This window comes from Anomaloglossus baeobatrachus, chromosome 1, assembly GCF_048569485.1.
Source record: "Anomaloglossus baeobatrachus isolate aAnoBae1 chromosome 1, aAnoBae1.hap1, whole genome shotgun sequence".
NCBI lineage: Eukaryota > Metazoa > Chordata > Amphibia > Anura > Aromobatidae > Anomaloglossus > Anomaloglossus baeobatrachus.
The window spans coordinates 334,407,333-334,432,748 of NC_134353.1; the positions used below are offsets into that span (position 1 = coordinate 334,407,333).

General features: G+C 43.9%; 1 protein-coding gene across 1 annotated transcript; it reads left to right on the forward strand.

The window, feature by feature from the left end:
* The first annotated feature begins 1,734 nt into the window (after positions 1-1,734).
* On the forward strand, positions 1,735-24,563 carry LOC142292341 (C-X-C motif chemokine 13-like). Its single transcript, XM_075337653.1, has 4 exons — positions 1,735-1,813; positions 10,179-10,311; positions 19,161-19,239; positions 23,545-24,563. The coding sequence occupies exons 1-4, from the start codon at positions 1,750-1,752 to the stop codon at positions 23,551-23,553; spliced, it is 285 nt and encodes a 94-aa protein (XP_075193768.1). The 5' UTR covers positions 1,735-1,749; the 3' UTR covers positions 23,554-24,563.
* Positions 24,564-25,416: the final 853 nt, after the last annotated feature.

Consider the following 25,416-nt stretch of genomic DNA (forward strand, 5'->3'; position numbering starts at 1 on the left):
CTGTGAAGCGCACATCGCTGTGTGTGACAGCGACAGAGCAACAACTAAATGTGCAGGCAGCAGGAGCCGGCTTCTGCAGACGCTGGTAACCAATGTAAATATCGGGTAACCAAGAAGCCCTTTCCTTGGTTACCCGATATTTACCTTCGTTACCAGCGTCCGCCGCTCTCATGCTGCCAGTGCCCGCTCTCTGCTCCCTGCACACATAGCCAGACTACACATCGGGTAATTAACCCGATGTGTACTCTGGCTAGGAGTGCAGGGAGCCAGCACTAAGCGGTGTGCGCTGGTAACCAAGGTAAATATCGGGTTGGTTACCCGATATTTACCTTAGTTACCAAGCGCAGCATCGCTCCCACGCGTCGCTGCTGGCTGGGGGCTGGTCACTGGTTGCTGGTGAGATCTGCCTGTGTGACAGCTCACCAGCAACCCGTGTAGCAACGCTCCAGCGATCCCTGCCAGGTCAGGTTGCTGGTGGGATCACTGGAGCCGTCGCTTAGTGTGACGGTACCTTAAGCCAAAATCCTTCTGAGAAAGTGTCTTGTGGAGAGATGAGACCAAGATAGAGAGCTTTTTGATAAAACACATCATCTTACTTTTTACTGAAAATTGAATGAGGCGTACAATGAAAAGTACGTACAATTAGATTTGGTGGAGGTTCAAAGATGTTTTGGGGCTGTTTTGCTGCCTTTGGCACTGGGTGCCATGACTGTGTGCGGAATAAGCAAAACGGAAAAGAAAAGAGAGAAGCGCTCCTATGTGAATCCGCTTCAGATTTAGAAGATAAGGAGTAAAATACTGCTCAGATAACTGGTTGTGACCCCTGCACAACTCCAGTGTATGCGAGTAGCTGTTTGCCAACCTGCATTCCATTGGCAGCGGTCATCAGGGGGTTGGGAGGTCCCAATGCAGCGATCACCAGGGAATCCTGTGAGCCACAGGTAGCAGCTGGCCCAGGACTCAGGGATTCACATGCACTAACCTCCGGAATACAGAAGGATGCCGCACACAGCAGCCACCATGTGGCAGATAGAAAACACCAGCTGGGTCAGCGTGTGATGCAAAGGCAGGTGAGTAAGACAAATAGCCCAATGGAGGTTGCTGCCCCTCTCAAAGCTTCCCACCTGCAGCCACAGGGGGACAATTGAATACAATAGGATTAAAAAATGGTTCTAACAGGCGCTGCAAACCAAAGGGGTTAAAAGGGGTTAAAAAATGTAAGAAAATATATTTATTCAATGAGACAATTGTATTACAAGACACTACGAGTTTCTGGGACCCACAATAAAAATGTCCCCATCATCAAGTGAACAAGCACTGCCACTCGCTCTCGGCAGGGGCAGTGATGTATTCTGCGACCCCTGGGCCAATTGGCCAGCAGCCGCACTTTCCTGGCATTTACACGCAACGTTCACTGCTGAACACTGTGTGCAGGTGCATTGAAGTTCATCTGTGGACACTCTTTAAAATGATTAAAGAGTGTCAAGTGGCGATAGTCACTACTTCGTGGCTTAGTGCCAATATAAAGGTAGTCAGTTCCCCATTAAAATGATTATATTTAGAAGGTAATTTATTCACACACAATGCTTTCTATTGTAATTTATCGACAAAGGCTACCACAGTGATGAAATTGCTTATTAGGTAGATTTGTTTATGTTTCCATCTTTTCCCATTTACATCATTTCCCCTTTCCTTTGCCAGTAAATAAAAATGGTTTAGGATGGTTAAAGTCACTCTTCTGAAGTCAAGATGAGACGTGCGGTCGTCGTGCTGTGGCTTCTGCTCTCTCTTCATTGCTACTCTACCACATTTGGTGAGCTTTTATTTACTTATGTTTTCCACTAATTTACTTATCACCACTTATTCCACTTATTCCACTTCTTATCCAGGCAAAATTGCTCACCCTGGGCGTGCACATATATCTTTTTATAAATTAACTGTAAGAGATCTATGTATTTATATGGGTATCTAAGAATACACTAAAGTGATTACCATTTGTATTTTTTTTGTTCTACCATTTATAAATAAAATAAAAAAAGTCCATGTTTTTCTTTAGTATAATAATGTAGATCTGCCAATTACATACAACACTATTGGCATACACCTGCCCCACGAGTTTAGAATATTGTACATTTGGATTACTTTGAGTTCCTTCATACAGAGCCTTGAAAAAGTATTCATGCCCCATGAACTTTTCCACATTTTTTCACTCTACACCCACAAAATTAAATGTATTTTATAGGGATTTTATGTGTTATAACAACATAAAGCAGCAAGTATTTGTGAAGTGTAAAGGAAGTGATACATGGTTTTCTAAAGATTTACAAAATTTAAATCTGAAAGTTGTGTTGTGCATTTCTATACAGCCCCCCTGAGTCAATACTTTATAGGACCACCTTTTGCTGCAATTGCTTCTGAAATTTTGGAGGGGCTTTGTCTTTACCAGCTTTGCACCTCCTAGGAGGTTGAAATTTTTGCCCATTCTTCCCTGCAAAATAACGTCTTTTTCGGATTATAAAATGCACTTTTTGTCTCAAAAATTTGGGAAGAAAATGAGGGGTGTGTCTTAAAATCCGAATCTAGATTACTGGGAGGTGGAGAATTGGTGGGGGGGCTGTCTGAGCGGCTCTGTGCCGGCGGTCGGCTGACACTGTGTGGTGGGTGTCCCAGATGGTCTGTCCATGGTCCGGGCTTGAAATGATGGCGCCCGGAGTCAGCACGTGCGCAGATTGAGCTCTTAGATGAGAGCTCCAGCTACTTACATGCCGCTCTGGGTGCAATTTCTTTGAAGTACAGACCGCTGACAGAGCATCTGCGACACTCTCCACACTGGCCTGCTCCACCACACAATCCCCGCAGCTTCCACTGCCAGCAGTGACCCTCCGCTGCTGCCAGCACAGCTTCTGCCTCCTGTCACCCCTGCCCCAACACCGCTGTCGCCCCCTTCCGGTAAGACAACAAAGGAGTATAAGACGGACCCCATTTTTTTTTCTTTTTTCTCTCTAAATTTAGGGTGCGTCTTATAACCCGGTGCAGGGCCGGACTGGGACTGAAATTCAGCCCTGGAACTCAAACCAAAGCAGCCGACATACAAAAATCGTGCCGCTCACCGGACCCCGCCGCTATAGTGGAGGCCGGCGGGTGGCGGCAGCCACAAAATAATTTTAAACAGCAGGCAGTGCGGGCAGGGCTGGCTCCAGGTTTTTGTGGGCCCCGGGCGGAAGAGTCCCAGTGGGCCCCATCCACACGCAGACACACACATACGTACACATACATATACATATTTAAAGACAAACTCACAAAAATACATATAGAACTGACACATCTATACAGTCATATACACTGACATACATAGATACACATCATACATGCATACAGACACACATAGCTCTGCTGCATACATACACACATAGCTCTGCTGCATACATACACACATAGCTCTGCTGCATACATACACACATAGCTCTGCTGCATACATAGCTCTGCTACACACATAGCTCTGCTACATACATACACACATAGCTCTGCTACATACATAGCTCTGCTACATACATACACACATAGCTCTGCTACATACATAAATCTGCTACATACATACACATAGCTCTGCTACATACATACACACATAGCTCTGCTACATACACGCATAGCTCTGCTACATACATGCACACATAGCTCTGTTACATACATTGCTCTGCTACATACATGCACACATAGCTCTGTTACATACATAGCTCTGCTACATACATGCACACATAGCTCTGTTACATACATACACACATAGCTCTGCTACATACATAAATCTGCTACATACATAAATCTGCTACATACATACACATAGCTCTGCTACATACATACACACATAGCTCTGCTACATACATGCATAGCTCTGCTACATACATACACACATAGCTCTGCTACATACATAGCTCTGCTACATCCACACATAGCTCTGCTACATACATAAATCTGCTACATACATACACATAGCTCTGCTACATACATACACACATAGCTCTGCTACATACATGCATAGCTCTGCTACATACATACACACATAGCTCTGCTACATACATAGCTCTGCTACATACATACATAAATCTGCTACATACATACACATAGCTCTGCTACATACATACACATATAGCTTTGCTACATACACGCATAGCTCTGCTACATACATGCACACATAGCTCTGCTACATACACGCATAGCTCTGCTACATACATGCACACATAGCTCTGTTACATACATAGCTCTGCTACATACATACACACATAGCTCTGCTACATACACGCATAGCTCTGCTACATACATGCACACATAGCTCTGTTACATACATAGCTCTGCTACATACATACACACATAGCTCTGCTACATACACGCATAGCTCTGCTACATACATACACACATAGCTCTGCTACATACATACACACATAGCTCTGCTACATACATACATGAATCTGCTACATACATACATATAGCTCTGCTACATACATACACACATAGCTCTGCTACATACAGACGCACACGTGGCTCTGAGGGGCCCACACACGCGGCTCTGGGGGGCCCACACACAGCTCCAGGGGCCAGCACATACAACACCGGGGGGGGGGGGGGGGAACGGGGAGGGCACATACCGCTCAGGTCACGGTGGAGAGGGGGGCCCACACAGCGCCGGAGAGAAGAGCTGTGCTGGGGGTCGCTGGCTGGCACTGCAACTCCTTCATCTGTGGGACTGAGCAGGCCGGTCGGTAGCTCCGCCCACAGATGAAGTTCAAACCAGGAAGTCTGCGCGCCTTAAAGGGACGGCGCTGCAGATTCCTGGCGAGGACTGCGGACCCCCGGAACTCGGCCCGGGGGCAGCAGAACTAAGGCGAGGGGGCCCCGGCCAAGGGGCACCAGAACTGACGAGGCCGAGTGGGCCCCCCCGGCTCTCCAGGGCCCCGGCATTTGCCCAGGTATGCCGCGTGCACTGCTGACGCCGGCCCTGAGTGCGGGAGAGGCGGGGGGCGGCCCCCCCACCCCTCCACCGGCCAGCCCACCGGGAGAAGTCCCGCCCCTCCCGCCTGTCAGTCCAGGCCTGACCCGGTGCATCTTATAAAACAAACAATATGGTAGCCGTAGCTCAGTGAGATTGGATGGAGAGCATCTGGGGGCAGCAATTTTCAATTCTTGCCACAGATTCCCAAGAGTATTTAGGTCTGGATTGTGACTTGGACATTCAAACACATGAGTATGCTTTGATCTGATCCATGCCATTGTATCTCTGGCAGTATGTTTAAGGTAATTTTCCTGCAGAAAGATGAACTTACATCCTAGTCTCCAGTCTTTTGCAACCTCGTTCAAACTCGCCTGTGGCAAGTAGGTGTGGGTAATGTGAAAATCATAGCTGATACCAGATAGCAAGGGGAGAAGTTGACTCAGTCTTTACATTGTGGGTCTGTGTGTGCCACACTAAGCATGGAGAGCGGGAAGAGGAGAAAAGAACTGTCCTAGGAGTTGGGGGCTGAAATTGTTGGGAAAATGTCAACAGTCTAAAAGGTTACAAGTCCACCTCCAGAGATCTTGATACTCCTTTGTCCACAGTGTGCAACATAATCACGGAGTTTACAAACCATGGCACTGTAGCTGGTCTCCCTGGACATGGATGGCGGGGAAAAACTGATGAAACATTGCAATGCAAGATAGTCTGGATGGTGAATAAGCAGATCTGAACAAGTTCTATAGAAATAAAAGCAGTCCTGCAGGCTCAGGATGCATCAGTGCCATCGCAAACTATTCGTTGACAATTGAATGACATGTAAGACTATGACAGAAGAACCAGGGGCACACCACTGTTGACACAGAGATATAAAAGGTAGACTGCAGTTTGACAAAATGTACAAGAGTTAAGGTACCGTCACACTAAGCAACATCGCTAGCAACATCGCTGCTGAGGCACAACTTGCTAGCGATGTTGCTGTGTGTGACATCCAGAAACAACCTGGCCCCTGCTGTGAGGTCTCCAGTTGTTGCTGAATGTCCTGGACCATTTTTTAGTTGTTGCTCTCCCGCTGTGAAGCGCACATCGCTGTGTGTGACAGCGACAGAGCAACAACTAAATGTGCAGGCAGCAGGAGCCGGCTTCTGCAGACGCTGGTAACCAATGTAAATATCGGGTAACCAAGAAGCCCTTTCCTTGGTTACCCGATATTTACCTTCGTTACCAGCGTCCGCCGCTCTCATGCTGCCAGTGCCCGCTCTCTGCTCCCTGCACACATAGCCAGACTACACATCGGGTAATTAACCCGATGTGTACTCTGGCTAGGAGTGCAGGGAGCCAGCACTAAGCGGTGTGCGCTGGTAACCAAGGTAAATATCGGGTTGGTTACCCGATATTTACCTTAGTTACCAAGCGCAGCATCGCTCCCACGCGTCGCTGCTGGCTGGGGGCTGGTCACTGGTTGCTGGTGAGATCTGCCTGTGTGACAGCTCACCAGCAACCCGTGTAGCAACGCTCCAGCGATCCCTGCCAGGTCAGGTTGCTGGTGGGATCACTGGAGCCGTCGCTTAGTGTGACGGTACCTTAAGCCAAAATCCTTCTGAGAAAGTGTCTTGTGGAGAGATGAGACCAAGATAGAGAGCTTTTTGATAAAACACATCATCTTACTTTTTACTGAAAATTGAATGAGGCGTACAATGAAAAGTACGTACAATTAGATTTGGTGGAGGTTCAAAGATGTTTTGGGGCTGTTTTGCTGCCTTTGGCACTGGGTGCCATGACTGTGTGCGGAATAAGCAAAACGGAAAAGAAAAGAGAGAAGCGCTCCTATGTGAATCCGCTTCAGATTTAGAAGATAAGGAGTAAAATACTGCTCAGATAACTGGTTGTGACCCCTGCACAACTCCAGTGTATGCGAGTAGCTGTTTGCCAACCTGCATTCCATTGGCAGCGGTCATCAGGGGGTTGGGAGGTCCCAATGCAGCGATCACCAGGGAATCCTGTGAGCCACAGGTAGCAGCTGGCCCAGGACTCAGGGATTCACATGCACTAACCTCCGGAATACAGAAGGATGCCGCACACAGCAGCCACCATGTGGCAGATAGAAAACACCAGCTGGGTCAGCGTGTGATGCAAAGGCAGGTGAGTAAGACAAATAGCCCAATGGAGGTTGCTGCCCCTCTCAAAGCTTCCCACCTGCAGCCACAGGGGGACAATTGAATACAATAGGATTAAAAAATGGTTCTAACAGGCGCTGCAAACCAAAGGGGTTAAAAGGGGTTAAAAAATGTAAGAAAATATATTTATTCAATGAGACAATTGTATTACAAGACACTACGAGTTTCTGGGACCCACAATAAAAATGTCCCCATCATCAAGTGAACAAGCACTGCCACTCGCTCTCGGCAGGGGCAGTGATGTATTCTGCGACCCCTGGGCCAATTGGCCAGCAGCCGCACTTTCCTGGCATTTACACGCAACGTTCACTGCTGAACACTGTGTGCAGGTGCATTGAAGTTCATCTGTGGGTGGAGCTAGCACGCAATGTGCTTCAGTCCCACAGGTGAAAAGGAGCTGCAGCGCCAGTGTCCCCCTATGCCCACCCACCTAGTAGTAGCTTCCATTATACGCATGCTCTTCGGTGTTTCCGTATCACCTCTGCCTCTTAACTCGTGATTCTTTTGGATTTTTCACCCGGGTGCTGATGCCTGCCCGGTAGTAACATGTATGCACCCCAGAGTGGAATGCCCCCCCCGTGCTGTATTTCCCCCCTCAGTAATGTGTATGCCCCCAGAGCTAAATATACCACTGCTGCTGTAAGCCCCCACTCCAGTACTGTGTATGACCACCCTCAGAGCTGAATGCTCCCCCAGTGCAGTATTCCCCTTCCACCCCAGTAACATGTATGCCCCCCTAGAGCTGTATGCCCCCTCAGTAACATGCATGTCTCCCAAGTTACATGAATGCCCCAGCTTCCCCTGCGATGTATATACAGCAGTGTCAGTATGCACTGTGCGCAGCCATATCTGTTAGTGACGGCCATCAAGCAGTGCCCTGCACAGTCACATGCCTGGGAGGAGCTGGATGGGAGACAGGTAGGGGAGGTGAGTGAAGCCGCTGCCAACTTATACATTTTAAAAATCTCTCTAATGTGTGCGCGTGTGTGTGTGTGTGTGCATGTATGAGGTTTATATGTATGTCAGTGTACAGTATATGACTGTGTATAGATTTATAACTGAATAGGGTAACTGAAGTGAGCACTAATATATATATTCTGAGTGCAAGCCAAAAAAATACATACTATACAAGGATAAGGCTGCACATCAAACTTAGATAATGGTATAATGCCTCAAGCATATGGAAAAATATTGGAAAATACAATGAAAAATGCTACTTGCTAACTTGAACATGTGAATAATGAATTGCATACCTGCCATGAATATTAGGAAAAAGGAGATATTTAGCAATCGCATTGATCAATGTAACTGAGCCCCAAAACCTCGTCAAGGTATATCTCTATATTGGGGTCCCTAGCTCTGTGACCCTAACTGTGTGTCATCTCATTGCAATTAAAAACTGCTGTGGGTGGAGAGGGGTAACCAAGGACTGTCTTATATGGGAGATGGAAAAAACATGGCCGAAAGGGGCGGAGCTGTGTTCACATTCAGAAAAAAAAAAACTACATATAACTGAATAGGATAACTGAAGTGAGCACTAATATATATATTCTGAGTGCAAGCCAAATTGCACAATATTCTGAGCTGGGGCTCAGTTACATTGATCAATGCGATTGCTAAATATCTCCTTTTTCCTAATATTCATGGCAGGTATGCAATTCATTATTCACATGTTCAAGTTAGCAAGTAGCATTTTTCATTGTATTTTCCAATATTTTTCCATATGCTTGAGGCATTATACCATTATCTAAGTTTGATGTGCAGCCTTATCCTTGTGTATAGATTTGTCTGTTTATATGTATTTTTGTGAATTTGTCTTCAAATATGTATATATACGTATGTCTGTATGTGTACGTATTTGTGTATGCATCTGTGTATGTGCGTGTCTGTGTATGCATGGGGCTCACTGAGACCCTTTCGCCTGGGTCCACAAAAACCTAGAGACGGTCCTATATCTATAAATATATGTTACAAAGCTCACAACAGGCAGCAGACAATGTGGGAGTAAAAAGGAGTTAAGATCTGGTGATATTAAATAATTCTTTGATTGCGGATTATATACTGAAAAACTGCACTTTAAAAACTAAAAAAAAATAATAATATATATATATATATATATATATATATATATATATATATATATATGACACATACATATAGACAAACACAGTAATAATAATCGGGCCCTTTTGGTTGTTTTTTGTTTGCCACATCCCCACGGGTTTAAGGCTATGTGCGCACGTTGCGTATTTACATGCAGTTACGCTGCGATCTGCACCGCAGCGTAACTGCATGCGTCCTGCGTCCCCAGCATAATCTATGAAGATTATGCAGGAGCCGTGCGCATGTGGAGTCTTAGAGCGCAGCGCTTCGGCTGCTGCCCGAAGCGTGCGTTCTAAGAAGTGACATGTCACTTCTTTCCTGCGCTCTACCTGCATCCCCCGCTCTGTCTATGGGAGGGGCTGCAGTCAGAGCGCATGGAGTCGGCTTTTTTTTTTTTTTTTCATTACGGACTGTTTCTGCAGCGATTTGAAGCGCACGTGTGCTGTTCAAATCGCTGCAGAAATTTCTGCAGTGACAGTACGCAACGTGCGCACATAGCCTAGTGTTTTGCATCTTATTTTAAGTCTATTTTATATGTGTATGCCTTGTTTTAGGTTTTAGTTTAAAAAGTTGCTAAATTTGTCACAAATGTTTTCTAATCCAATCCCCGGAAGTGATATTATGTATGTCAGAAAATTTGGCGCAATTTTTGAACGTACATAAAAGGTGAAAAAAGATTGGTCTTTAAAAGCAAAAACATTTTTAAAGTTGCACAAATTATTGGAACTGAACGTAAATGAATCGGGCTCAGCATCTAAAGTAGTGTGAATTTGATCTTGGTTTTCTCTCTTTTTTACTTGGTAGATGTTCCATTGTTACGTTTGCTGGATTGCAGGATGTTTCCAAAATTGCAAATGTTATAGTTTTGTTCCACATGAGCTTTCCAGTACAAATTGTTATTTTACACTTTACAGGCATTTGGGAAAGCAAACATGTTGGAAGAAGGTGTAAATGCTTAAAAACAACAAATGAGATCATTCATCGGAAACATTTTCAACGTGTTAAAGTTTTCTATGAAACGAAAAACTGCAGAAAAAAAGAAATAATGTAAGTATATTAGTATATCTCTTGGCCTAGATTCATAATTTGCGAGGAGGAATGCTGGGTTGTAAGTCACTTTCCATTCTTGTCGTATTAGTTGCTATTTTTTGGAGCAAAATTCATCAAAAGGCCACTCAATTCATAAATTTCGTACAAAGTAAAAATGGGCTGCCTAACTGAATTGTGCACCCCAAAAAACAGCATACTTAGCATACTTGAAGCAACATTACAGTGGTCCCCTGGGCCCTGTCCTATATATACCTTCTGCCGTCTTCATGTTTTTCCAGTGTCGCTCTGGTAGATCTGCGGCAAAAAGTGACTAGTCAGCAGCCCCATTTGTTTCATGGAGCACCAGAGGTCACTCAATGGGAGCCTCGTTCTGTCTCTCAGAGATGCAATGAGTGCCTGTGACTTAGCATCTGATTTCTGCTCAGTCAAAAGCTACGAGCACAAGATGGCACCACGGGATCAGAGCGGCATTAGTAAAGTATGAAAACGCTAGATGGAGAGTATAAGACATTGGGCAGGGGTGCTTGCATTTAACGCAGCACTACAATGGTGAAAAGAAAACAAAAAACAAATGCTGTAGTGGTACTTTAAAAATACACAAATGGGGACTGGAGGGAAGCTGCACCAAATTTTCAAAAAGTCGCAACTGATGAATCAGGTGAAAACATCTGGAATTGCTAGATGTTTTCACCTGATTCATCAGTTGCGACTTTTTGAAAATTTGGTGCAACTGGGTCAATTAAAAAAAAAAAATAAAATCACAAAACAAAGGAAAAAAAAAAACATGCAAAAGGCAGTAATGAATCAAGGCCGTTGTGTATAGTCTCTTGATAAGCCAAAGATGTTCACACTTCTAAGCAAATGGCTAATAACTAAACAACTTTGTACTTTCACCATCTAAAAGAAAAAGAAAAAAAAAATAGCTACTAACTTATGTATGAATAATTTTGAGGGTCAGTGTGGTGTAGGTCTCAAAATGTAAAAATCCCCATGCCACCAGCATTTGTCTATTCCTTTATAAATACCCTGCTCTTTATGATATATGACACATTAACAGATCTTAAAAATAATTAGTATTTCCACAGTCCTTTTTTTAATATGAAAATTAACCTTTTGACTAGTTGATGGGGTGTTTGATCCCTCAGACTAGTAATCACACTCTGCATGATTGTAGGAGTTAGTGTCATCAGCCTTCTTCAAATCTTGCGCATGCACACAACTTTCTCACAGGACATTGTGCCTCTGAAGTCTACCCTTTCAGGTTGCAGAGGTGCACTGCGCTTGTTTAGAAGTAAAGCGGAATCTTGATCTGCAACCCCTGAAAGGGGAGTTGTAAGGTAAGTAAACAGCTGAAAAGCTGAAGAGAGAAACCCGGCAGCTATGCCTGGGGAGACCCTAAATTTAGGGGAAGAGAGTTGGAGTACCAGAGAAGGCACTAAGCTTTGTGGAATATGCGTCCAAAGATGGTAGACCCTAGATTTAGAAGAGAGTAGGAGAGCCAGAGAAAGCGCTCTATCCCCTGAGGAATATACGCCTAAAAGGAAACTGGAGAATCTAACGAGACTGTTGGCGACAGGTCAAGGCAGAGAGGCGCAGACTAATCAGCCATGATATTATTATGTTGGAGAACGTGTAAGAAGGAGCGAAATTCTGAAAAGCTAGACCACCTGGTAGAGGTGGGTGTCTGGGCAAACTGAGGCTAATGGAGCTGTGGCTATTTACCACACCAGAGTGAGGCTACAAGTGGAACTGACTGCCCAAAGAGGACACAGGTGAATGGAAGCAAGGGAGGCGTTGGGCTGGGAGTAGAGCCTAGATACCTGTGTGACAAGAGAGTATGCAAGGGAGGCTCTGCCATAGGGGAACCTGATCTGTGAATAAATGCTAGGTTCATTGTAAGGAACCTGAAAGAAGTGATCTGACCATAGGGAACAAAAGAGCAACCTGTCAGCAGGGTAAGACAACAGAAGGGAATCCCCCCTTGATTAGAAAGGGGTCAGGAACTTCTGAGAAGTCCTCTGCACAGTGAGAGGCCCATGGAACCTAAAGGAAATCTAGTAACCAACTTCCCGGATGATGTTGGATAGAAATCAGAACGTTTTGCAATAAGACGTTGGGATTATACTGATGCGATGGCGTGTGAAGCTGGAGTGATCCACTCTGAGTTCCCGTATGCTAGACGTGAAGGTACTTTATAGTCGAGAAGACCTGGGAGCCAAGATTTGGAGAAAGATCTGGCTCGATTGAGGGAACATCGAGATATATGGAGCGATTAGAAGGAAAAACCTTCTATGGAGAGTAAAACGCCTGCGCCTGTGAATGGCAACGTGACCTGGGCTGTAAGACCCAGATTAGAAGGAATAGAGAGCTCCCCTAAGAAAGAAACTTGGAGGAGACTCAGAGGAGAGTTAGAAGAAGTAAGGAAAGTAGGGACCTTGCCTAGACTATGTCACTGGCATAAATCTTATCCGGCTAGAGGAGCAACCCCGTAGCCTGGAAAGGACTGTATGGAAATTGGAAGACTGACGGGAGAAACAAGGCATCCTTTTAGATCAAGAAGTAGCAAAGTAAAGATATCCTCAACGCCGCGTGGAAGAAATTACAGAAATACCTGGGGGTTAATTGAGTTTACAGGGACTCCACTTGAGAAGCATAGAGGTATACGAAGTATGTTTGTCTGAGCGCAGAAGTGCTGCTGACCCATCATGGAATGCGGCAGGGCGGAGAATTAGATGACCTGCAAACCAGTCATAGAAGAGGCTACCCGCAAGGGGAGAGCTTCATCTAACAGAGTGGAAGTCAGACAAGGGACAGGGGAAGATGAAGACCTTTGTCGGACTGATACTCAGGCAGGTCATGCCCCTGATGTCAATAAGCCCAGCACATCGGATTGGTGCAATATGCCATGACATGGAGTGCCGAAGTAGGGAGAGAAACGGATTAAATTCATTGGATAATACGGTGTGACTTCTACAATTCAAAGAAGAGCCCCCCTGAGGGATTCTTGCCATGGAAGATGGACAGGGAGAACGGCTTTGTTGACCCGGCTGAGCCCAATGACTGAGCCGGTGTATCACAGATGCTTGTAAAGCAAGGAGTCCGTGGCACATTACGGACTAGTTAGGTAGTATCTTGTGAGGAATTAGAAGGATATGGATTCCCATTGGGGAAACTGGTCCCCCGTAGTATTAATACTTGTCGGAAGATCTTGTCCATTGTCTTTAATAGTTGGGACCCGGTTCCGAGAAGAAAAAATAGTCAGTGCTTTATCCGTTGCCTCAGAAGGGACTGGTGAAAACCCGATCTCTGTCTGTAAGAGAGAGTGTACAGTAAGTACTAACCTACGGACTTTAAAATATGCATGCCACGAACAATAGCAGTAGAAAAAAAACACCAGCTCACCCACTTGGAGTTCCATAAGAATCTGACCGGTGCACGGACATCAGCAGGACCCACTGAAGTGTGAATATGAAGAAAGGAATTTCCAGCAGCCAGGTTCCAGATTATTTTAAAAAACGAATTTCTTTATTCCAAAATGATTAAAAGGTCATTCCATATGTATAAAAACAAGTGGCAATTATCAAACAAGTACGCGTTTCGGAGGATCACCTCCTTAGTCTCAGACTAAGGCTATGTGCGCACAGTGCGTTTTTGCGCGTTTTTCGGGTGCGTTTTTGGCCTCAAAACTGCAGGACTTTGCTTCCCCAGCAAAGTCTATGAGTTTTCATTTTTGCTGTCTGCACACATCTGTTTTTTTTACCTGCGTTTTTGAGTTAAAAAAAAAAATGGACATGTCAGTTCTTTCCTGCGTTTTTCTGCGTTTTCCCCCCATGGAATAGATTGGAAAAACGCAGCAAAACGCAGAGATCAAAAACGCAGCAAAACGCAGCCAAAAACGCACCAAATCGCGGCAAAAACGCATGCTTGTTTTTATGCGTTTTTTCGACGCAGGTGCGTTTTTGTGCGTTTTTAGCGGCCAAAAACGTACAAAAACGCAGCGTCAAAAAGACGCAGTCTGCGAACCTAGCCTAAGGAGGTGATCCTCCGAAACACGTACCTATTTTTTTTTTTTAAAATAATCTGGAACCTGGATGCTGGAAATTCCTTTCTTTATGCCACGAACAATAGTATAGGACGCGGCAGGAGGCGGTCTAGACCGAATCGTAGGAGGGTACCAGGGGGAGTACTATGAACCAACATAAAGGTGTCAGGAATTGAAGCAGCCAATGTACTGGTTAGAGGACAACGCCTTACCTCGTGATTAACTTAGACGTGTGATGTGCTGCATCATTGAGTTCATAGTGGATGGAGTCCTCGCCTCAGTTGAAGATGACAGGGAGACCAAATCCGCTGTCATGTTATGTGCGGTTGTGGTTCTGACTCACTGGGTCATGGACAGAGCACCTAAGCCTGTTGCTGCGTCAGGGTCTATGGTTCGTAGAAACACTGCCACACTGGATAGTGGACAGGTTCATCGAAACACTGGTACACTGAGGAGTGGGCAGGTCAAGAACCGCTGAATAATCAATCGTGCATAACGAGATATGAGCTCCTAAATGCTGAGTAGTGGGGAGCACTGAAGGCTCGCTGATATAAGTGACTTGGATAACAAGGACAATGGCCGAGATGTCAATGGGAAGATTCATCCAATGGCGGACAGGGCGGTACCTGGTAGTGTTATTAGCCCTTAGAAGCAAAGGTAGGGCCAAACAGAGCCTTAGGATAAGGCCTGTGGCATGGTATATAAAAGGTCGTAACCTGATCACCTGAATAGTGGTGGGAAACTTGGGAGTGCTGTAGCATCAGACATATAATCCCTTAGAACTACTGGGAGTGTTGTAGCATCAGGAAAATAGTACTATAGGCATATAATACTATAGAACTACTGGGAGTGCTAGCATCTAAGAATTTAGTATTACTGGCATATAATACCTGGTAGGGGGGAATGGCTCACTAAGTGAACGGTACCTCAGAAGTCAGGGGCATATCTGTGCTAGGCGTATGATTGTGGAAAGACACTGCCATATTAAACCCATGTTACATGTGGTATGTAGTAAATAGTGCGACCCGCTAAATAGATGGAGAAGTTGTAGAAATGGGCCTTTGGTATGTTGCAGGGGTTGTATAGTGACTAATCCATGGAACATGGTAATGAAAGGTCACAAGTTGGATGGAGACAAGACCCGATTGCAAAAAGGGGCACTTTGGAAATAGGAGAGGCTGTTGGGCGCCTTATAGCGGCTAGAGTAGATGGCGCTAAGCACAGTATAGTAAGTACTGTGATACTAATCTGAGGGTGCATGGGTTGGTGAAACCCTGTCTCCCCAGGGTTTCCCAGAAACCCTGTCCCAGAACCCAGAAACCCTGTCTAGCGGAAAAAAAAAAAATAGAGGCAGCGCTGAAGTTTAATTGGAGCTTGCTCTGAAAAGCTGGCTGCGGCAGAGCGCTGGGCTCTGAAACAGTGGCTGCAGGGGAGCACTGGGCCCTGAATCGTTGACTGCAGGGGAGCGCTGAGGAATGAGTGGTTCTGTAAGGAAGCTCAAGTAAACAATCAGGGAGGAAAATTCTGCAGCGGCAGCGTAACTTACTCAAGTGTAGAAGCTGGGGAATGGAGAGTTACGGGGACGTGAGGCACAAATAACATCTACCAGAGGGCTCGGCGCAGGGAAGTAACATCAGGAAGGGGGCAGAGCCCACGCGTAGGCGCAAAGTAGGCTGGTGGGGGGGCAATACGCATTGGGGGAAAAAAAAGCCCGCACGTGCTGAACTGCTCGGCCAGGGTGTAGCCTGAAATGAGTGAGCAGGATAAAAAAAAAAAAAAAAAGAGCCCTGCTGTGATAGTCTGAAAGCTATGGCCTGAAGGCAGAAACCAAGGGTGCCTCTGATTGGCCAGTGGAAAGGAGACGTGGCATGACTAGAAGAGAAGGCCGCACTGAAGCCAGGGGCTAAATTGAGGTAGGCCGCCGGGAAGCGGAGAGGGAGATCCAAGCCGAGGGGAGATAGGCCGCAGGGGAGCAGAGTTCAGTGGGGCTTGCAGTCAAACGCTGGACGCAGGCTAAGTGAAAAAATATTTTTTAATAAACGGGACCTCCATGACCCTATGTAAGGCTTTGTGTCCACGTTGCTTTTTTGCTGCTTTTTCAACTGCAGCGTTTAATGCCAAAATGGATGTGTTCTGCTTTTCAAGCAAAGTCTATGGGAATTTGGGTTTCTTGTGCGCACTATGCAGTTCAAACTGCAGCCTTTTTGTGGCAGAAATTTGGGCAAAAACTCTGCTTTGCAGTTCAAAACGCAAATGGCAAAAACAATTGACATGTTGCTTCTTTGAAAAGCAGAGTTTTTGCTCAAATTTCTGCCACAAAAAGGCAGCATTTTGAACAGCATAGTGCTCACAAGAAACCCAAATTCCCATAGACTTTGCTTGAAAAGCAGAACACATCCATTTTGGCATTAAACGCTGCAATTGAAAAAGCAGCAAAAAAGCAGGTAAAAAGCAGGTAAAAAGCAATGTGGACACATAGCCTAAGAGTACCTGCACAGAAGACCCCGGCATGAGCCATCCATGATCCATCCTGGAGGCAGACACTTGAGGGGGTACCTCAAAATACCAGGTATCGTCTTAGTCTTCCTACACCACAATCAGGCTCTGGAGTGAGAGAGTTGGGGTAGGGGGCAGGACCCTTCGCTTTTTATAAATATTGTTGGTCTCCTACTTTGTCCAAGTTTTACATTTTGGCCTTTGACATCCGTGCTCTAGGCAAGGACTTGAGTAAGATGTTTATATAAGGCTTGCCACGGGTAGTCATGAAGTCAATGATCAGGATTGCCATATCGAGCTCCACCCCCTTTGTTGAAGTGCATGAAAAGACTTGGGTTGCACAAAAATTGTCACTTTTCAAAGCTTTTTAGTCCACTTTTCTGGAGAAAAAGCTTTGATGAATCAGATCAGTGTGTGTACGTGAAGAATACCATTTCTGGCAATTATATGTCTTGGGAAAATTTGGTGAAATTGTATAATTCCACTTCTCTGAGCAAGTAGATTAAGAAACACACAGATGGATTTCTGCTCTTCTTTCTTGGTATAGCACAAAGAAGCAGCAGCAGGAGAATGGAGGACAGTATACAGCAGTAATGAGCAGAACAGAGGTGAATCCAGCATGGGATAAGCTGGTACACTTACTGAAAAGTTGCATCATAAACTCTCACTATACCCAGTCTTAAAGCATAACAGTTTTATTTTTCATTTCATAAGTCAAAAGCACACATTAAAATAAACTTTGTAAAATATTTTAGACAAATCTGCTTCTGTCTCTGCCTGAATTGATCAGTCATTATCAATATTCTCAATTCTGAGGTAAAATCTGTATTCAGTGAAGACTTTCCCATTAGTGAGATAGGAGATGGCCGTTGTTACTGAGGAGATTCTGTGATGGTGGGAGGAGGGAGGAGCTAGAGGCAGAGGGAGGAGCTAGAGGCAGAACTCTACCCCTCTCACTTCTATTTACATAGAATCTCATCAGCACCAACTGCCATTTTCGCTCAGTAATGGGAAAGTCTTCACTGAATACAGATTTTAATTGAGAATTTTGATAATGACTGATCAATTGAAACGGAGAAAGAAGCAAATATGTCTGATAAGATATATTACAGAGTTGCTTATTTTGATGTGTACTATTCATTTATGAAATAAAATTAACATTATTAATACGCATTAAATGAGCAGGCAGTCCCTTTTGTCCTGAACAAGACATATTTGAGCGGTTTTTCAGACTGAATGAAATTAACAAGCATGGGAATCTGAGCAACTTGCGCTTAGATGAAGAAAAATGCAAAATTACTAAAAATTTCAATATTTGCCTTTACTAGGGATTTATAAAACATTTGTACAAAGCAGAAACCATCCTACCAGATTAAAACATTTTTTTCTTCCTAACCTATTTTCTTTATTTTAACATGCTTGATCTACTGTTCATAAGGGAGACAAAAGGTTTCCTGAAGTTATCTGTTGTCTCCCCCCCCTCCAAAAAAAGGGCAATTTCTGCCGAACCGATTTTTAAAAGATCTGAGCAGAATAGATGACACAAACATTCAACTATAGGATATGTATGCCTGTCTTAAGCCTAAAGGGTACTTTACACGCTGTGATATCGTTACCGATATCGCTAGCGAGCGTACTCGCCCCCGTAGGTTGTGTGACACAGGCAAATCGCTGCCCGTGTCGCACAACATCGCTAGGCCCCGTCACACGGACTTACCTGCCTTGCGACGTCACTCTGGCCGGCGATCCACCTCCTTTCTAAGGGAGCAGTTCATGCGGCGTCACAGCGACGTCAAACGGCAGCCGTCCAATAGAAGCGGAGGGGCGTAGATGAGCGGGCGGAAGATCCTGCCCACCTCCTTCCTTCCTTCTTTTCCGGTGGACGCAGGTAATATGTTAGTCGTTCCTGCGGTGTCACACACAGCGATGTGTGCTGCCTCAGGAACGACGGACAACATCATACCTGCAGCAGCAAAGATATTAAGGAAAGGAGAGACGTGTCAACGAGCAACGATTGACGCTTTTGCGATTGTTGATCATTGCTCCTAGCTGTCACACGCTGCGATGTCGCTAACGGCACCGGATGTGCGTCACTAACGACGTGACCACGACAATGTATCGTTAACGATGTCGCAGCGTTTAAAGCACCCTTTAGAAACAGCAAAATAATGCTAGTTTTAAATGTATATATAAAAAAACAAGATGAAATAATGTAATCGATTATGTTAATCAGTCAGACTATTGTCGCGCCTACAAAGCAATAGAAATAGCTTCATTGTTTCAATTAGCTTGTTTAAATTCATTTCAGCATTCTTCTAAAGAACAGTAATATTGTATGTGTGAATCCGAAAGCTGAATGGGTTAAAGTGGAAATATTAAATGAAAAGGTAAGTTACATACATAGGATTTTGATTTAATTTTATAAATGCAATCAAATGCCTTTATAGAGGAGAGTAGCCATATGTGAAACTATTTGCAGCAGTTTTTCTAATGATTTTTTTTATGATTAGGGGGCTACAAGGAGATGAGAAGGTTTATGGTATATTCTAGAAATGTGTCAGAACATTTAAAAAAAAATAAAATAATGATTATATATTATAGAATTATGAGATGAGAGGGGAGAAATAGATTCATAGGACTCTGGCCAGGTCCGTAATTTGTAACCGCTGGACTGAAGCCCTGGGAACCTACTTGCTCTTCTTTTGATTAGCCAGGTGGCACACACTACATAATGCCAGCCTGGACAATCGAAAGAAGAAGCAGGCGTGGCAAGAGGTAAGGAGATCTACACGCCTCCTGTCACAGACCTGACCTGGTTGATAGACAAGTCTTGCAAATTTATTCTCCCATCTCTACTAATTATAATTTTTGAAAATTATGGCACATTTTTGCAATATTCCATAACATTCCAATCTCATTGTAGCCCTCCTATCATCACAAATTATCCATTCAGTAGTTTTTAAAGACAACCAACCACCAAGATTTTACTATACAAGGCCAGTTTCACACGGCAGTGGAAAAACACAGACGTTCTTCACCGACGTGTAAAACACGCACTTGTCCCTCCGTTGTCCATGTGCAATTCGTGATTGTGTTTTTCCTGGTACATGTTTCACGGATCACACCATAGTGTGGTCCGTGGGACATCAGTGAAACCAGAAAAAAAAACGGACATGTCTCCGTGCAGCAATCACGGACACGCGGGTACGCCGCACGGAGACACAGTCAGTGAAAAATCACTGATGTGTGCGCAGACCCTTTGATTAGAATGGGTCTGCGTATGTCACTGATTCGACGTATAACCCCCCCCCCCCCAAAAAAAAACAAACAAAACATGCTACATACCAGAATCACTGACGCCTGAAACAGGCCTAAAGTAAAGTCAGTCCTCCTCCAGTGTCACTATGATGTGCCCCCTTTTCTTTATTTTAATATCGCACCATGCCACCATTGCCGCTGTTGGCAGCAAATGTGCATTGCCACAGAAATTATCCTGGTTGTTTGTTCCCTTTAAGCAAATCGGTGTTCCCAGACTCCCGCAGTAGTGGGAACAACACAGTTTCATTCAAGGGAAAGGGATAATAGTAAATATATGTAGTTCTTAAAGCACCACTCCAGCTGTTTTCTTTTTTCCTCAGTACTGGATTACCGCTTTAAACCCAAGTCCCCTGCCCCAAGTATTGTTCATACTTTCTCGGCATCTCTCCGGTTTGGCAGCGCCATTTTGTGACTATCTTCTGACTGGCTGGTAGTCAGAAGTTATGTCACAAGCACTCAATACAAGTCTATGAGAGCAAGAATGAGGCCCTCGTAGAGTTGTATTGATTTGTGACCTCCGACAGCAGCAGCGATAGAAGATGAAGACACCAGAGGGAGAGTATAAGACAGGAGCAAGGGGACTTAGATATAAAGCACCACTGCAGTGCTGAAACAAAAAAAAAAAACCCCGCTTGAGTGGTGTTTTAAATAGGACAGTTACTTTTTTATTTTTTCATTAAACAGCAACGGTTTCGTATAACACCCCCCACTAACATCACCACTGCACAGATTCAAAAGTGATTGCTAGTGATGTGCGGACTTGCAGATAACCAGGACCGGCGTGTCTAGCTGGGTTAAACACAAATCAAAAAATAAACAGAAAAAAAACAAAACAAAAAAACCCCGATTCTTGCCCGGGATTGATCGCTGGTATCTGGCTGGACACCGGTCCCCATATATCTATGGGAATCAGAATCTGGAGCTTACAAATGTTGGTAGAAGGGATAGGGGGATCAAGCGGGCCATACTTACGGAGTCTCCGGCGTGGCTGTAACTGCTCCCAGGGCCACTCATTACCTTCATTGCATGTGCACCATTTTCCCCGCCCACCGGCGTCTGTGATTGGTGGCAGACAGCGACGCCCCCCACCCCGAGTGGCAGCGTGTCTGACTGCTTCTAACCACAGATGCTATTTGCGTAGATCGTAGAATAAAATTACATAAAATAATTTGTCAGAGGGTCCCCCCATATTATACCAGCACAGATAAAGCAAACGTCTACAAGCTACAGCCCCAAGCCGTGCGCTTATCTTTGCTGTGTATCAAAAAAAGAGTAACCGCATGCAGATTTCTTTTTTTTTATAAAATTATTTAAACACATTTAAAAAAAAAAAAAAAAAAAAAAAAATAGCGTGCGGGCCTCCCCAGTTTTGATACCCAGTCGTGATAAAGCCCAACAGAGCTGGGGGACTGGTATTCTCAGGCTGAGGAGATCCATGCTTTTTGGGCCACCTCCAGCCTAAAAATAGCAGCCTACAGCCACCCGGAATTGTTGCATCCATTAGATGCAACAATCCTGGCATTTTACCCAGCTCTTCCCAATACCCTGGTGCAGTCACAATCTGGGTAATAAGCGGTTAATGTAAGCTCACAGTTGCCACTAAGGCCTAAATTAGTAATGGCAGGAGTCTGAGACCCCTATTAATTTGTAAGTTAAAAGATAAACACAAACACCGAATCAATCCTATATTTGAAAGACAAAAAAAGCACCCCCCTTCACTTTATTAACCTACCAAACATCCCTGCAGGTCCAACTTAATCCATACGAGGTCCCACAACGATTGCAGCTCTGCTATATCTGAGTTCACAGTGAGCGCCATAGAACATGACTGTCAATGTAAGCGATGGTAATGTCATTCAGGTGATTTGCGGTCACAGGTGAAGGACCATGTGAACCACCAGCTATGACCGCAAATCACCTGAGTGACATCACCACTGAAGGCGCTGCTCACTCTCTCTGCCTGAAACTCACAGCAGGCAGTCATGTTCTATGGCACTCACTGTGAGCTTCAGATGTAGCAGAGCTGAACTAGTCATGGGACCTCTTGAAGATTACGTCAGACCTGAAAGTGTTTTTAGGGTTAATAAATTGGTGCTTTTTTGGCTTATTCAAATAGAGGAAAAATGTTTTCGGTGTTTGTGTTTATTTCTTTTCAATTACAGATTAGTAATGAGGGAGATCTCAGACATTTACGATTACTAATCTAAGGCTTAGTGGCAGCTGTGACCTGACATTAACCCCTTATGACTCAGACTGCCTCCGCACCAGGGCAAACGGGAAGAGTTGGGTAAAGTGTCAGCCTTGTTGCATCTAATGGACTTCTGGTTGGCTGCAGGCTGCTATTTTTAAGCTGGGGGTGGTCAAAAAGCATGGGTCTACCCAGTCTGATAAATATTGGACTTTATCATGGCTGGGTAACAAAATTGAGGGGACCACATGCAGTTTTTTTTAAATTTAAATAAAAAAAAACAAAAACAAAAACATAAAAAGGTCCCTCCTATTTTGAAACACAGTTAAGATAAGCGCAGAGCTGGGGGCTGCAGCCTGTAGATGTATGCTTTATCTGTGGTGGTATCATAATATCGGCGAACCCTATGCCAATTCATTTATTTTTACACCATGATAGTGACCTGCAGACAGCACCTATTTGTTGCAGACGCGGTCACACAGGCTGAGGGTGCGTCTTACTGCAACCAAAACACAGATGCCAGGATGCCTGGTGGACAGGGAAATCAGCGCATATGAGCAGCCATGGGAGCAGTTACAGCCACGCCGGAGACTCCGTATGAAGCGCTTGCTTCATTCTTATTTTCCCTTTATTTTTTTTTTTTTATTTCCGAGTGCCGGATATGGACTATTAGCCAGAATTCCCTGACAATTCCAGGCCCAAGCCCATCACTCTGGCACATTTGAAACCGCGTGTATCTAGACTTTTAGAGTACGGGTCTGCCCATCACTAGTGATTGCATAGGAAGGAAGGAAAACCCTTTACATTTAGTTACATTATTTTAGGGTAGCCGTCATTATAAAAATAAAAAAGCTGAAAGTTACAAAATCTATTTGTTGTTTCTAGTACACTGGTGGATGTTCTGTCATTATGTATGGAGCTTATTTTGTCTCATAGAAATCAAAAAAGTATTCGCTGCATATTTCTCAGCAGTGAGAGAGGAGCCTATTTAAATTAAGATGGAGGGGAGGTTAGGGAGAAAAAAAAAATTATGTTCATTCACAAAATTTTACCTCCATTGGGTTTAACTAAAGATGCAACTTATAATTTTTTTAGCTTTATAATGCAACAGTGATAGGGGAAAAAAGGAGGAATAAACAAAAAAATTTACAAATTTTTTTTTCTTCTTTTTACTCCTTTTCAATAGGTGAAGTAAAAGAAGAGCATGGACTTTGCAAACTTTGTTCTACTTTAAATATTGCATGAAAAACAGGGCTTCTCTCTGAATGTTTTAAGAATATAGTTTTCAGATTTGCTTTTCTGCTCATAATCGACCTACTACTGTACGATGACCATCATGTAAAGGTCAATAGCAAGGGCTAGTGATTAGCTGCAGCGGTCACATGAATCATTCATGATGTGATATATCTTTGTGGCTGGATCAGTTGGCAAGTAATTGTTTTTCTTTTTTTTTTCTTTCTGGCTGTGATCTAGGAGAATATCCTATTAAGTTTTGTTCACATGTTGTAGTAATATCACAATCCCCCCACCACCCCCCCCCCAAAAAAAAAAACAAACAAATCAAAATGGAATAGTCGCCAGACAAGTGAGCAACATAATGTAGTCTGCAGCAATTTAGTTACCTCTGCAAAATCAGCTTGTATTTGGGCTATTCTTAATGTGCCACTTTACAGACACTGCAGAATACAATCACTACGCAACATTATCCTAAATGGCAGCACTGCTTTATCTTCACTTTAAAGTTTAAAAACACAAATTAATATGTATACAAAAGGTATATCAAGTGTGCTTACTGTAATGAAAATTTCATTTAGCCAAAATAAATATTTGTCACTATATGTGCCTCTATTAGGTTATGTGCGCACATCTTTGAGCATCCAGAAAACTCTCCAAAGTATGTATATATGCATCTGTCTAAAAACAACCTGCTGAAAAGACGGAAGCTTTAAACAGCGTAATTTAACTGCTTCAGTATTCCCAAAGAAGCCTAGAAATTTGAAGCAGCGAGCGGACCAGAAATCAGGCATTGTCTACTCTCTATACTTTTACATAGAAGTCAATGGGAAGGTTCAGAAGATGTACAGAAGACACTCGACACATCAGTTTTAAGGTCTTGTTCATGTTTTTGCATCAAAAACAGCTAGCGATTTTCTTCATTTTTTTTTAAAAGAAATAAAACTTAAGTCTGGAAAACAGGTAGAAAGAGCTAAAAAGATATTTTTCTAAAAAGAAAGAACAAAAAAAAAAAAAAAAGAATTTATAGGCACATACCATTAAGGTGCAAATAGTTAAAAGGTGAACCGAAAAGCAAATACATGCTACCGAATCCAGGTCTGCTTTATGTGGAAAGTTCAGGCTCTTTTGTATAGGAGGATGGTTTGATTTTCCTGGCCTACCTTTTTTTTATGCCATTCTCCACCATTGTATTCCACAGTATCTGCATCCTGAAGAGACCATAGAAATGGAGGTTTCTGTAGGAAAGGAGCACTCAGCCTTACACCTCTTCCCAATTTTTAGGTCCCATAGCAGCCGAAGGACCACTGCCTACAGAAATGTTGCTTTATTCTCCACAATGTATTACATTTTCACAATGGGCAATGGAGAAAAAAAAAATAAAAAAAAATGGACCTCACAATGTTACAGAATTTCTCTTAAATTCGGGAATACTCCCATGTGTCTTTAGCATATGGCTGAGCTCAAAATGGAGGGAGCACCAACTGATTTTTGGAGAACAAATTTGGCAAGTTTAAATGCAGGCATCATAAGCTTTAGAGCCCACAAGGTGCCAGCATAGAAGTAACCCCTTCTTCCCCACAAGTCATCCACTCAAAAATTCATATAGAAGTGAACATTGCAAACATCGTTGCCATGCAGGGGTTTTTGAACATTGGGCTGAAAAAACAAAATTCTACCCCCCCCCCCCCCCCCCGTTCTAAAAATGTTGATTTAGCCCTAAATGTTTCAAAAGAGGTGGAGGGGTGGACCCCCAAATTTTAAGCAACTCAGTTTGTAAAATGTGATGTGGCAATACCCCAAATTGTGGGAAAGTACTAATTTG

Coding starts and splice junctions, on each gene's coding strand:
- LOC142292341 (XM_075337653.1), top strand. CDS start 1,750: ATGAGACGTGCGGTCGTCGTGCTGTGGCTTCTGCTCTCTCTTCATTGC. Junction 1,814..10,178: donor TTGCTACTCTACCACATTTG/GTGAGCTTTTAT, acceptor TACACTTTACAG/GCATTTGGGAAAGCAAACAT. Junction 10,312..19,160: donor TGCAGAAAAAAAGAAATAAT/GTAAGTATATTA, acceptor AATTCATTTCAG/CATTCTTCTAAAGAACAGTA.